Genomic DNA, 14,384 nt, shown 5'->3' with positions numbered 1-14,384 from the left:
CCCAGGGGTGGAGAGACTCTGGCAGAGGTCCTCTATCCAGCCGTACCAGAGGCCTGACTGCACTTTCCTCCAGCTTCTGCCTGGGCCCCTCTTGTGTTGGGAGCTCACACCTTGATCTCTATTTTGGGTGGAGAATCCTCCTTCTTTTGGGGAGAACGGATGGCACCCAAGCATGGTATATATAAGACCCTTCCCACGTTGAGTTGGGGACGGGGTAGCAGAAGCCAAGTCAAGCCCTTCATGTTGATTCCCGGGGCGGCAGGTACACGAGCCTTCTGGTTTTTCACTGCGAACGGAAGGGGCGCAGGGGAGCTACGTGGCAGGCAGGTAGGCTCCCCCGCCTACGCCTACCCCCCAATGCTAAGGGGCCCTTGTGCAGTCGCTAAGAACAGAGGGACAAAGCCCCCTATCCGACAAGCAAAAGGCAAATGCCACAGCACACACTTTATCTTTCCAAAAGGAACACATCAGATGCCTTGTTCACCCCGAGGCTACACAGGGGGTAATGCACAGTCAAAAATAAATTGACCTTCTAATAAATTGACCTTCTGTTCTCCTGGCCTGACTCAGAGTTCTGGCTCCTGGCACTCAGTTGCTTGGGTTGCTTCCTAAAGAAGAAACAGACCTCAACTGCTAAGCAGGGGTGATCAGTCTTTGCCAGAGGTGCTTGTGATGTCAGCTGTTGACCAGGCCTCACTGGCCCTGGGCTCCAGGGGCTGCCTGGACCTCTCCCTGGCTTCCTGTAGGCCTCTGTGGATAGGCTGGAGGTATTCATCTCCACCAGGCCTGGGTTGGGCCCAGGCTGGGTCAGGAGCCAGAGGGGACCAGCTGGGGACTTGGTTTGACCCCCAAGGGGAGAGCTGCTTGTCCCTCCATGACCCTCACCCCTAATCCCAGAATGCTGCCACCATCCACAAATATCACTTCATGCTGCCCTTTGGGGCGGGACATGCCAGGTTGAGATAACCTGTTTTTCTCCATTCCCCCACTCCCCAAAAGCTTCATCAAGGCACACAATGACAGTCAGAACTCCATCCTTTGCAGGCGAGTTAGCTGCAGGAGGCAAGAGGCAATGACAGGCGGCACCTGTATGTCCTCTGCCTGACGGGAAGGAAATCCAAGGGTGGCACCCAGAGGTGTCTGCAGACCCAGGGGACTAGAGCTTGGTTAGCCAAGTTCTAGTTGGCAGAGTGGAAGGCAGTCAGCGACACGAGCACCCATCTTTTATCTAGCATCTTCATTTCCCTTGATTTTTTTTTTTCTGCAGGGTCACATTTTCCGATCTCTTAACTGAGTGAAGTTCTCAGGCTCCAACTGTGGGGTGAGAGCTCACTGGTACCATACAAACAATGCACGGCTTGGGAAAATCATTTCTTTTAATGACAGAGAAAGCACACCAAACTATGACAGAAGCCCGTCAGGAGTTGCCACTGTACAAATCAAGGCCCAGAGGCCCAGAGCTAGCATCAGACATTCACAGGGAAGTCAGTCGCGGTTAAGGAAACATCCACGCAGCATCTCGGACAGGAGGAGGCGAGAGACAGCAATGACTCAGGATGTGCTGTGTATCTGTAACTTGGACTCCTCTGGAGGCAGTTTTTTTTCCCCTTCCTCATCGGATGCTGGGGGCTGGGGAGGTTTGCAAATGACCGAGTGGAAGAGAGGCCTTGTGTCAGCATCACAGAAGAGCCAATGCTGTAGACAGATGTGGCCCGGGTACTCCATGGGTCATACCCATGAAATACGACTTGACATTGGTCCTCTGAACAATGGCTCAGGGAGCTAGTACAACGTTTGAGCAGCAGCTCCTTTAGACTCTGGGGTCTGCGCACAAGTTCCCAAAGGCATGCTAGGAAATAGTTTTGTCAACGCAACTTTGCCATCCCAAAGGGTAAGAGTCATTCTCCTAGTTTTTACTGCATGTTATCTAGGTTTCAAATGAAGGGACAAGAAAAAAAAAAGGCAGCGACTCAAAAATTATTTGGAATATCGTGGCACTTCACTAATCTCTTTTGCTTATAATATATGGCAAAGCGAACAGAACCCTGTCGATATAAACTTTCATTATAGATAACCCTATACTGTACACTTTCCGAATACAGAAAGAATCCATCCTATCATACATGTTTCATCTTTAAAAATAATCTAACATAGTCATATCCTCTGGCCAGTAGCAAACTATTAACATCTTCTGAGAATACAGAGGAAACTCTGGGATTAATAGTAAATTCTCTGACGTGCCCCGCCCCATCCCCTATGCAGCATCATCTACGAACACATTTCTGCAAAAGCATCCCAGCATCATTCGTAACTAGGAAAGGAAATGGATATGTTAGTTTCACCAACTGGACTTTTAGCAAGAAGTGATGGGACATTTTTACCTTGGCAAAAATGAAGCACAAACATAACATTTTACAGGTTCAGGCCCATGCAAATGCTTTTTTTTTTTTTTTTTTTTTATGTGGGGGGATTTTATTCTCACCCCAAAATCACGATTAGCATGCAGGTTTTTTTTCAACTATTGAGTTAATTATTGGCAGTGCACCTCTTCTGTGTAACCATGATCACTAAGGCAAGGTTATTATTTCACCTTGTGTAGAATATTAGCAATATCTTCTCAGATGCATGTTTATACAGTGTAGACCTGCAACTGTTTTTTTTTTTTTAAAAAAGAAATCTCAAAACACAGATCCCTAAACACAATCCAGTTGAAAATGAACTGTTAAGCTTTTAGAAATATATTTTAAACTACAAGGCTGCCCTGTTCTGGGTTTTTTTTTTTTATGAACATTTTAAAAAGTTCCCACCCCTAAAAATACGCCAAATGATGTCTTCGTCATTGGTAACAGTCTCACCAATTTGCTACCATGGTTTAACTCTTGCGGAATTGCAGCTACTAAGGTAATGTGTAATAAATATAATGCTTTTCAGGGTCGGTACAGTGAAGTTCTCCAACTGTCAACCTGGAACCTGAACGGCCTTTAGTTCTCAGTCTATCTGCTGGATAGCGGTCCCTGGCAAGGGGTGTTCAACTGCCCCAGGGGTGCTTTCAGATGAGGTCAGCTCGGCTGCCCCACGTTGGCCTTCTAGCTCTGGATCCAGCTGTAATCTGACCTGCAGGCCAGTGGCATGTCCTTTGTTTCTCAACAGGAGCTCATGAGAGCTGCATTTGCTTATTCAAGAGCAGCTGAGGCAGTAAAAGCAGCTCCTTGGCCCAGCCAAAAACAGATGCCAGGTGAGACTTGTATGTTCGTGTGAAGCCAATGCAGCAGCAGAACTGGCAAGTCCCTGGGGAACGTTCCTTGGACTGGACGTTTCATACAACAGAACCTTTGGAAGATGACAAGTGGATTGACTGAATCCTGATGGCCAACGTCCTCTGTAAGTCCTGGAGCACATCCTGGCCCGTCCCTTCGCCATTTTTGTCATATAGGAGCTGCTTGAATGCTTCGTTTTCGATGAGGACCATCATGTTTTTGAGAAAGTAGCCTTCGCAATATGCTGAGAGCTCCATGACTCCAAGAAACTGTGGAGAATGGAGAAGCGGGAGATGGTTATGTTTCTGAAAAAGCACCTGTTTTCACACGTGTTGATGGCGAACACCTGTTAGAGTAGACTGACTGCGGCAGTGGCCCCGATTCTGCATCCTTTGCTGTATTCACACCCAGGGTATGTGACTTTGCAGCTCCTCCCGTCAAAGGGCTGAGTCCATTTCTCCCTGCCTTGGCCTTGTGAGTTGCTCAGGCCAAGAGAATGTGGTTGCAGTGAGAGTTGCCAGCTCTGAGCTGGCTTCAAGTGGCCGTGTGTGCTTCTGTGCTCTCTCTCAGAACCCTGCCTCTGCCTCAGAAACAAGCCTGAGCTAGCCTGCTTGCAGCTTGAACAGCCACATGAAACTGACCTGACAGCGACAGAGCCCAGCCAGGATCAGCACAGCCAGCCACAGCCGACCGGCCAGCTGACCTCAGAAGCAAGGCTGGCTGAGACCAGAAGAGCCCACCCATGCTGTCAACTCATGTACTAAACAAGCACTCACTATTCTAACACTGGGTTTTGAGTCTCTTTGCTCTACTACAGATCACTGGTGCACTCACGGAGTTTCAGACACAGTTCTAATCTCTTTACAAGTATCAACTCACTTAATTCTCACAACCATCATATGAGTGGGCACTGCCTACCTACCCCCTATATTTAGGGCAGTGGTTCTCGACCAGGGGTGATTTCGTCTCTCAGGGGACATCTGGAAGTCTGGACACATTTTTGGTTGTCACAACTCGGGGGCGGGGGTGGTGTGTGTACTACTGGCATCTAGTGGGTAGAAGCCAGGGATGCCACTAAATACCCCACCATGCAGAGGACAGACCCCCTGGCAGAGAATTATGCAGCTCACATTGTCAGTAGTGCCAAGGTTGAGAAACTGATCAAGAGACATGGTTCCTGACAGACTAAACCAAATACGGAAGGGATGACATTGACCTGCCTCACTTTACAAGCCCAAGAAGAAGGCTTGGCTTCTATTCACTAGGTTGCCTTTTGGTTTTGTTGATGGTTTCCTTCGCTGTACAATATGGATTTGTTGAATGTATGAACAGTTAATTCTCAGAGTAGTGACACCAGCAGCAAACACTGAGTGACAGCATATCATGTGCTGAGCACCGTGCTAGGCACTTCACGTGCATCATCTCAAAGTCCTCAAATTTCCTTGAGGCAGGTGCTATTACCACCTTCGATTTATAGATGAGGAAAGTGAGACAAGGGAGTAGCTGACAAAAATTCACACAACATGTCAAGGACAGAACCAGGAGCTGAACCCTGGTAACTCAAGTCCTGAAGGCTGTGTGTTTAACCATTAGGATGCACTGCCTCCGGCCTGATACCATTCAACCTTGGAAGCGTGCTTGGTGGAGGAATTCCTGTTTGAGATGCAGAAGCAAATGTGCATACGAGGGTCAGCTGTGTCCGTATTCAGACGTTTTCTACAGTTTTCAAAGCTTGTAAGTCTCTCTTTTGCAATGAGCTGGATGCTCAGTAGTTAAATGTTCCCTGAGATGATATCCTGCTGCTTTATTTAGATGCTAAATTATCTAAATCATCTAAATGTGGAATTTATCATTCTGAACTCCCTAATATGCTGTCCTTAAGCCAGAGATGCACTTTAAGCTGCTCCATGTGGAACGGTGGAATTACGATGAGGCAGCGCCAACAGGGCGATGGTGGAATGAGCGGGACACCTGGATTCAAGTTGGGGCTCCCCCACTTTTCTGAATATGTGACCAGGGCTGGGTCACTTGGCCTCTGGCTTTAGGTTCCTCATTTTCAAAATGGGAACTATGTCACTTGCATCATAGGCCTGTTGGGGGGATTGAATGGAAAATAACTGATGGCAGTGTTGTCATCTGTCACACTTAGGGGACGCAGGATAGGAAGGGAGCTAAGTGAGGGGGCTTTGGAATCTGCATGAGTTTTTAATCCAGACTTTGCCACTTCCAGCCATCTGCTGCTGGGCAAGTTATTTAATCTCTCAGTGCCTCCATATTCCTGTCCCTAAAATGGGGGAAGATAATAATACCTACCTAATAAGCTGTCGCTGGCATTAAATGAGATAATACATGGCACATTCAGAACAATGGCTGATTGTAGTCAGTGCTCACTCAGTGTTAGCTGGCATGCTAAATGTAAACTATTCATAATTATTACTCTCATCTCACTCATTTAAATCCAGGGACCCACGTGGACAAAGTAGGTGCCTAGGTTGGGATAAGAGGAGTTGACTGTATCTATGGAACCTAGTTCAGCTAACTGGCCCATCGAAGGACTAAGCCTGTAGCCTTTTTTAAAACTATTTTATTATTATTTTTTGGCTGCATCACATGGCTTGCGGGATCTCAGTTCTCCGACCAGGGACTGAATCCAGGCCACGGCAGTGAAAGCCTGGAATCCTAACCACTAGGCCACTAGGGAACTCCCCCAAGCCTGTACCTCAAACTCACTGACACCATGTGCTAATTCACTGAGCCAATGATCTATCTTCATAAAAATCATGTGCAACTTTGGGCAAGTCAAATCACTTCTCTGGGCCTCAGTTTCCCAAGCTACAAAATGAGGGGGTGTGAACTGGAGGGTACCATGCTCTGCGCATTTAGGACACGGACACACCAGGTAATTCTGTGGTCTCTGAGAGGCTTAGGGGGCCTGGTGAGCTTTATCAGGTGAGCAGGCTTGTTATCACACAAATGTTCACAGAGATGCATAGCATCCTGGAGATGGAAGAGTTCTTAGGAATGCTTCCATTCTTTCAATATGAACCCTCCTTTTAGAGTCACAGAGAAAAGGCCTCATTGTACATGCGGGGAAACTAAGGCTCAGAGCTGCCTATCTCTGATTCTGTGGACACAGAGAGACCCTCTCCCCTTACCACACCTAGCCACTTGCTTTGTACAGGGGTGTCTCTCATCACAAGTTAGTGTAATTGGAGAAGAATAAGCACAATAAGTACTTACATTTATATTTGGTGATATTTATTGAATGGTGAGTATGTATCAGATGCTTGCCTACCTTTACACAGCTAATTACAGACAGAACTGGGACCAGACAGCTCACCTTCTAGACCAACGGTTGACAAACTACAGGCCTGTGAGCCAAATCTGGCCCACCACCTGTTTTTGTAAATAAAGTTTTACTGGGAGACAGCCACGTCCATTCATTTACATGTTGCCTCTGGCTGCTTTTCACTACAATGACAGAATTGAGTAGGATCAAAGTGACAGCAAGGCCTCTGTGCAAATACTTATCTGGACCTTCACAGAAGAAGTTAGCTGACCCCTGTCCTAGACAGTACCTTTTTCAAGTGCAGGGACCATATCTTACTAATTTCTTATTCAGATGTATATACACCTCCTGGTAAACAGTGGGCTCACAATAAACACTAGGGAATGGATCCCTTGGTTTCCAAACACATGCTCTTCCCATCACAGTGCCCCGTTGAGCTTTACTGCGTTAGCTTAGGTTCAATTTGATGAACCAGCTTGTTCTTATTGTCAAGTTGAAGGACACCCTGAAAGGGCCATCAGAAGCTCCAGGGCCTCTTCTTCATGACTGAATAGTTCGGGACAGCTTTGCTAGCAAAAGAAAGATGAGGAAGCCATGCATCTATGGGCTAGGCTTCTCCTCTGGGCTGGAAAACTCCACAGCTGCCTCCAATGGTGAGGTGCAGAACAGAGGTAATGTTGCCAAGAACTTGTTGACATTTGAAGTATGGTTGTTAGTATCTCAATGCCTGCATTTCCTGGGGTTCCAAACCGAGTATTGGTTTCTTTTCTGCCTCTTTTACTAAACTAGCCTCAGTATGCAGCACAATCTGGCAGTAATAGAATCCACATGGCAGGTTATCATTAGCGGGAGCTGCAGGATCCACAGCACAGGGGAAGCAGCACATAGAAAGGGCAAGGGGTGCTGGCATTGTCCCGTTCTCCAGGCAAGTATCAGGAAGGGCAGGCGTTGACCTTGGAAACATTCCAGGATGAGGTCTGGGAGGGTAGGCAGAGGCTGGCATCTGTAAAAGACCAAGCTCTGGCTGCGGAGGCACATCAATGAAAGAGGCGGTTCTTTGCCATAGGTGTTCCAGGCCTGTAGCACTAATGTATTCCCAGCCCGGGCTCACGTTGCATCTGGTGCGTTATTAAATAAAAAGAGAGCTACAGAAGCTGCCTGCCAAGGATCCTGAAGTTATTAAAATGGGACTGTGGAACGCAGGCCTTGCTGCCAAGGAGACAGGCCACAGCAAAGCCACAGTGCATGTGGGGCTCACAGGGCAGTTTGGGTGTCCAATGGCCAGGGGAGGGGGCAGAGGACCGTGAGACTAATTGGGCCCTTTCCTGGGTAGAGAGTTTCTCTGGGTGCCATTTCTCTGGATGCCAGTAACCAGTTTCTCTGGTTACTTTTTGCAAAGTAACCGGTTCAAGATTTAAAAAAAAATTTTTTTTTTGCTGTGTCCCAAGAAACCAGGTTTTGGTAAAACCCTTACTTAACCCAAACATCCAGTGTGTGTGGGTAGAAAGTAGCCTGACTGAACCTTTTGATTTACTGATGAGCAATCAGAAAATCTTTTTTTGAGTATTATTGCAAGGATTATCGCAAATATTTTGAACATTTATTAGGCCAGACAATAAACACAAGGAAGAACCTGTGCTTTGGAGTGAGGCAAATCTAGGTTTACATTCTGGGCAAATATCCCAAAGAACTGAAAGAAGGGACTGGAACAGATATTTGCACACCCCTGTTCATAGCAGCATTATTCACAAGAGCCAAAAGGTGGATGCAACCCAGGTATCCACTGATGGATGAATGGATAAACACAATGTGGTACATACATACAATGGAATATTATTCAGCCTGAAAAAGAAATGAAATTCTGACACACACTACAACATGGATGAACCCTGAGGACATTGTGCTAACTGAAAGAAGCCAGCCTCAAAAATAAGCCAGACAAATACCATATGATTCCATTTATATGAAGTACCTAGAGCAAACTCACAGAGACAGAAAGTAGAATGATGGTTGCAAGGGCTGGGGAGGAGCGGGGAATGGGGAGTTAGTGTTTAATGGGTATAGAATTTCAGTTTGGGAAGATGAAAAATTCTGGAGATGGATGGCAGTGATGGCTGCACAACAATGCGAATGTACGTAATACCGCTGAAGTGTACACTTAGAAATGGTTAAAATGGTAAGTTTCACATTACGTATGTTTTACCACAATGGAAAAAAAATCTCTGTAATGGCTGTGTGACCTTAAGCAAGTTACTTCACCTCTCTGTGCCTCAGTTTCCTTATTATAACATGGGACAAATGAAAGGGTTGTGGTGAGGATTTAAAATGGTAATGCAACAAAGCTTTAAGCACAGAGGCCTGCACCTGGAAAGGATGCAGGGAATGTTGGTGTAAAACAGAAAATAACATCTCAAACGCAACCTGTGTTTTCACAACGAGCAGAGTAACCATTATTCACATCAGTTGTCACTCTACAACTGTGGATGTGGGAGGCATGTGTGCTGAGCTCCAATTATACCAAAGAAGAGTGCTTTGTTTTAAATTAACTCCTGATCTTAATTTATTTCATTGTTTCTTCCCAGCAGATGCTAATCCCCCTGTCCTGAGTGCATGAACCAAAATGAAGTGGCACCTGGATACATGATTTTAATTCTCTTGGTCCCGGTATCCCCACTTGTGAAGTGAATTGGATGAAATCGGTGGTTCACTGATTTTACTCCAAAAACTGGAGTGAAACTGCCCTTAGGGCTGAAATCACAAAGGTTGCCCTGGGAGCCTGTTAAAAATACAGATTCCTGGGCTTCCCTGCAGAGACCTTTGGGGTGAAGGGCCACACCGAGATTCCAAATGTCTCCCCAGGTGTTGGGGCCACCTGAGTAGGAGGAATCCTTGGACCTCTAGTGTTGACAGCCTGTTCTCAATCTTGGCACATCTGAGAATCACCCAGGAAGCTATGAAAAAATACCTTTTTTCCACCCCCAGAGATTGATGAATTGGTCTGTGATAGGTCCCAGGCATGGGGTTTTTTTTTTTTTTTTTTTGTGGTACCGGGGCCCCCTTTTTTTTTTGGCTGGGTTGGGGTTTTTTTGCTGTGTGTGGGGTTTTTTTTTTTTTTTTTTTTGCGGTACGCGGGCCTCTCACTGTTGCGGCCTCTCCCGTTGCGGAGCTCAGGCTCCGGATGCGCAGGCTCAGTGGCCATGGCTCACGGGCCCAGCCGCTCTGCGGCATGTGGGATCTTCCCGGACCGGGGCACGAACCCGTGTCCCCTGCATCGGCAGGCGGACTCTCAACCACTGCGCCACCAGGGAAGCCCCAGGCATGGGGATTTTAAGTGAGTGCCCAGGTGATTCTACCGTGCAGCCAGCATTGGGAACCTCAGTTCTAGCATAATGGTTCTCACCTGTGAACACCCCCAGACTCACCTGGAGGGCCTGGGAAGCCATAGACGGCCAGACCTCACTCACAAAGTTTCTGATTCAGTAGGTCTGGGTGGGGCCTACAATATACATTCCTGACAAGTTTCTGGTTGATACTGATGCTGCTGGATTGGAGACGACACTTGGAGAAGCACTGTTCGAGAACCCTGCTGCTCAAGGTGTGGCCTAGGCCAGCTGCAGAGGCTTCACCTGGGAGCCTGTTAGAAACGCAGGACCAGCGCCCACCCCAGAGCCTGCTGAATCAGAGTCTGCGATGTGACTCATACGCATGCTACAGTTTGAGAATGACTGCTTTTGAAACTTCTGCTTGCTTGCTTTCATTGTGTTCTGGAGGGGCGGATAAAGGGAAAGACATCTCTTCTAAGCAGGAAGCAGACCTTGGGAGGAGTGATGACGGCCTGGCCTAAATGCACAGGCCTAGCATCCGCGCTCTACCCGGACTCAGAGTGTGTGCAAAGAAAGCCTCTCCCGCGTCAGGGCATGGGGGGGGCGGTGCTCGGGAAGCGAGAATGGGATCGATTACCTTGGCGTGGTTGTAAATATCCACACAGTTGTCGGTATTGATGCTCTTTGCACAGATAATCTCACAGTGTCGCTGCAAAGCCTCCAGCTGGAAAAATTTAGCAGCAGACAGAAGCTAAAAACCATGAAAAGAGCCTGTTAGAGGTTGGGAGGTGGAAGGAAAGCAACGCCCATGGTGAGAAAACTCTTCACCTCCCACAGCGGTACCCAAGGTGAAGGCACCGGGAATAAAGTGTCGGACATCACTCTAAAGCCGGAAGGTTACACTAGAGCTGTTGCTGGCATTAGAGGACTAAAGACTCAGCGACAGAATTCAACTGCAGGGGAAGATGGCAGGGGGGAGGGATGGGGTCGAAGTGAATCAAATTTACATTTATTACAGCAAGAGGTCAAGCAGAAATGCCTAAAATTGTTACATCCAGAAATAAGGGTGATGCTCTTATTCAGCATGGTGGGTATCAATGTGGCTCACTCCCTCCATTTATCCATGTCTCCACACAGATGTCACCTCAGGACTCCTCCCTCCATCACGATCTGGCCCCCTTACCCTGTCTGAGTTTTCCTCACAGCCCTTCTCACACCAGACATGATGTCATGCCTGTCGCCCTCTCCAGAGACCAGGAGGGCAGGCATCTCTGTCCCTTTGCATAGCTGCTGTATTCCAGCCCTGAGCACGGCACCTGGCCGTGGAAGATGCTGAACAGAGGCTCTGGGGAGGGGAAGAAAGGGCTGAAGCAAGAGTTCAAAGGGATTGCCTTTGGGGAAAGGACTGGGAGGATGGGGTGGGGGGTGGCTGGGTGAGGTGCTTTTTATGTACTGTAAAGCCCTTCTGTATTATCTGCATGATTGAAATGTATCTTCATTATTTCAATTTGAAAATAATTTTTAAAAAGGTTTACAAAAGAGTCTGAGTCCTCAGAGTGTAGTTTAGTCCTGAGGTTGTGACGTGTCAGAGGAGCCGTCCAGAGAGACAGCAGAGTAACTTTGGGGGGCGGGGGAGTGACCACAGAAGGTTTCACAGAGTAAGAACAAAAGGATAAATGGCCCCCAGTGAACACACAGCCCCTGTGACACATGCCAGGCACTGTGGTAAGCACCTTACAAATAGAAACTCTTAAGATCTTCAAAACCCAATGGGGTAGATATTGTTATCCCCATTCTACAGGTTGGGAAACTGAGGATCAGAGAGGTTAAATTACTGCTCCAAGATCACACAGCTCAGAAGGGGTAGAGCCTGGATCTGAACCCAGTCTGGCCCAGAGCCCATGTCTGAACCACCGTGTGGTGTCACCTCTTGAACAACTCATAGTGTTCTGACATCTCTCATCAGCCACCCTGGACTTCAGGCACCTGAATGGGCTCCTGGCTCTTTCGCTCAGGAATATCAAAGTGATTTTGGCTTCTGGTTCAAAGCTACCAGCTTTGACACGAGTTCCACTTCTAGGAAGGAGCAGGGAGGGGAGAAGAGGCAGAGTTACGAGAGGTGGACAGGAGACAGGGAGAGCCAGGGAGCTGCAGGAATGAGGGGCCTGAGTGAGGCCAGGAGAGCTTTGTAACTGGTCCTTGGCTCCTGCCTCAGTGGACACGCTGAGATTTGAGGAATGCTTTCAGACCATGTATTTCTCTTACAAATGACAAGGGAGAAGTTGTCAAAGACAGTTCCTGATGATGCTATTTGAGCCCCAGCTGTGCCTGAAGCTAGCGCTAGCCTCAGACTCTTCAGTAAATTTCCTTTCCTCCACCCGCCAAAGCCAGTTAAAATTGGGCTTCACTCAGCTTCACTCAGTTGCTATTGAAAGGGATCAGACTAGCGCACCCAGCGCCCCAGCCTTCCAGGGGAGGGGCTCTGATGAGAAGCCCTTGGGAGATCTAAGGAAGCAGGCAGGACCCCAAAGCCTGCATCCAACACAGACCCAACACAGCCTCTCCCCAGACACCGCCCGTGCGTGCCACCCACTCAGTGACGCAGCGGATTCCTTACCTCCATGATCTCGTTGTTTTTAATGAGAAGCGACTCTGGGCCACCGTAGTAGAGGTACTGCATGACCAGCTGGAAGACAGAACACAGTGAGCAAAGTGTCAATGGCACACAGACACAGTCATGTTAAAGCCATCCACTCAAACCCTCAGGCTGGTTCTGAGTCCCTGTATGACACCCCTTTTTAAGGGTGGCCATTCTCACCGGATCGCTGCCTTTCAGGAGAAGTTCCCTTTAAAGGTTTTATGGGCTGGATATTTTTTCTTACACCATGCTGCAATCTGTCTCCCTGTGGTTCATCCTCAGGGCCAAATTAAACAATTCTAAGTTCTGCTCTCCAGAATGGTTTTCCCCCATCTATGAGTGATAATCATGGGTTGTCCTCCTACCTCCCACCCCACCGAGCTGCCCAGGACTGCAGCACACGTGGTGTGGCTTAAAGACCCTACACCAGCGGCAGTCCCCCTGGGAACATGGCCCGGTTTGACTAGAAACCTCTTGTTTAAGTTCCAGAGGGTGACAGAGCCACGGTAAAACCACCTGCTTATTATAACTTGACAAGACCCAAGATGAAGCCATCAGGGGTCCAGGGTTTCAACGTTTCATTGATGTGTGAACTGTCTAAGCCAGGCTTTGTACATGTGACTCAGGATGCCGGATGGTATGCAGAGTCCCAGAGCTTTGCAAACTGGTGTCCCTCAAGCAGAATGAAGCCTAAGGATGTGTTAGTATTGGCTGTCACCACCTCCCATGGAACTGAGTATAAATTTTTTAGGTGGTGTGTATCCTTCCCAGTTGGCTACTGTCTCCACTACTCTCTAATGTTTTCTGCCTGCCTGTATGACACACTGACTTTACCTGCCTGGGCTTAATAAAGGTGTGTTGGAAAAATCTGTAGACTGTTTCATTCCATTTTGGGGCGCCTATAAAATGAGGTGCTTGGACTGGGCTGCCCTCTATGGTCCCTTCAGGCCCTGTGACTAATACAGAACAGTGGTTAGGAGCAAGGAACCTGGAGCTGGGCTGCCTCAGTTTCTGATCTGACTCTGCCACTTAAAAGCTGGGTGACCTGAATTAAGTTAGGCTCTCTGTGTCTCAGTTTCATTATCTGTAAAGTGGGGATAATATGACCTACCTCATGGAGTTGTGATGAGGATTAAATGAGTGAATATACGTAACAGGCCTAACAGCGGCCTGGCAGGTGCCTGGCAAGAACTCAATAAGTGTTAGCTCTTCAATTTTCTCTGAGGTTGAAAAATCTCCTTCCAGCCGTGCTTCTGCCATGTGCTGCCACTTTCTTACTCAGGCCATTTAACATCCTTTGTGACTGATCTCAATCTACTTTTTGCATGTGTGTTTAAAGTAATCACTTTTCAGCTTATATAACTCAATAACAAAAAAAGACAATCCAACCAAAAACTGGTCAGAAGACTAAAACAGACATTTCTCCAAAGAAGACATACAGATGGCCAACAGGCACCTGCAAAGATGCTCAATACCGCTAAATATTAGAGAAATGCAAATCAAAACTATAATGAGGTATCACCTCACACAGGTCAGAATGGCCATTATTAAAAAATCTACAAATAAGAAATGCTGGAGAGGGTATGGAGAAAAGGGAACCCTCCTACACTGTTGGGGGGAATGTAAATTGGTGCAGGCACTATGGAGAACAGTATGGAGGTTCCTTAAAAAACTAAAAATAGAGTTGCCATATGATCCAGCAATCCCACTCCTGGGCATATATCCAGAGAAAACTCTAATTCGAGAAGATACATGCACCCCAATGCTCACAGCAACACTATTTACAATAGTCAAGACTGTGGAAACAACCTAAATGTCCACTGACAGATGAATAGACAAAGAAGATGTGGTATATTACTCAGCCACAAAAAGAATGA

General features: G+C 47.4%; 1 protein-coding gene across 2 annotated transcripts in view; it reads right to left on the bottom strand.

The window, feature by feature from the left end:
- Window positions 1-2,363: 2,363 nt before the first annotated feature.
- ABTB3 (ankyrin repeat and BTB domain containing 3) overlaps window positions 2,364-14,384 on the bottom strand; it is a 122,192-nt gene continuing 110,171 nt past the window's right edge. Inside the window, exons 14-16 of one of the 2 annotated variants that reach the window (XM_007466189.1) lie at window positions 12,487-12,555; window positions 10,507-10,620; window positions 2,364-3,526 (exon numbers count right to left, since the gene is read on the bottom strand). In XM_007466189.1, coding sequence (XP_007466251.1) covers window positions 3,317-3,526; window positions 10,507-10,620; window positions 12,487-12,555 — 393 coding nt within the window. In that variant the 3' untranslated portion in view covers window positions 2,364-3,316. The remainder of the gene's footprint in view (window positions 3,527-10,506; window positions 10,621-12,486; window positions 12,556-14,384) is intronic. The other variant, XM_007466190.1, reaches the window with a different exon arrangement.

This window comes from Lipotes vexillifer, unplaced genomic scaffold (assembly GCF_000442215.2).
Source record: "Lipotes vexillifer unplaced genomic scaffold, Lipotes_vexillifer_v1.1 scaffold2136, whole genome shotgun sequence".
In the NCBI taxonomy this organism is placed as follows: domain Eukaryota; kingdom Metazoa; phylum Chordata; class Mammalia; order Artiodactyla; family Lipotidae; genus Lipotes; species Lipotes vexillifer.
This window is presented reverse-complemented; position numbering and strand designations above follow the sequence as displayed.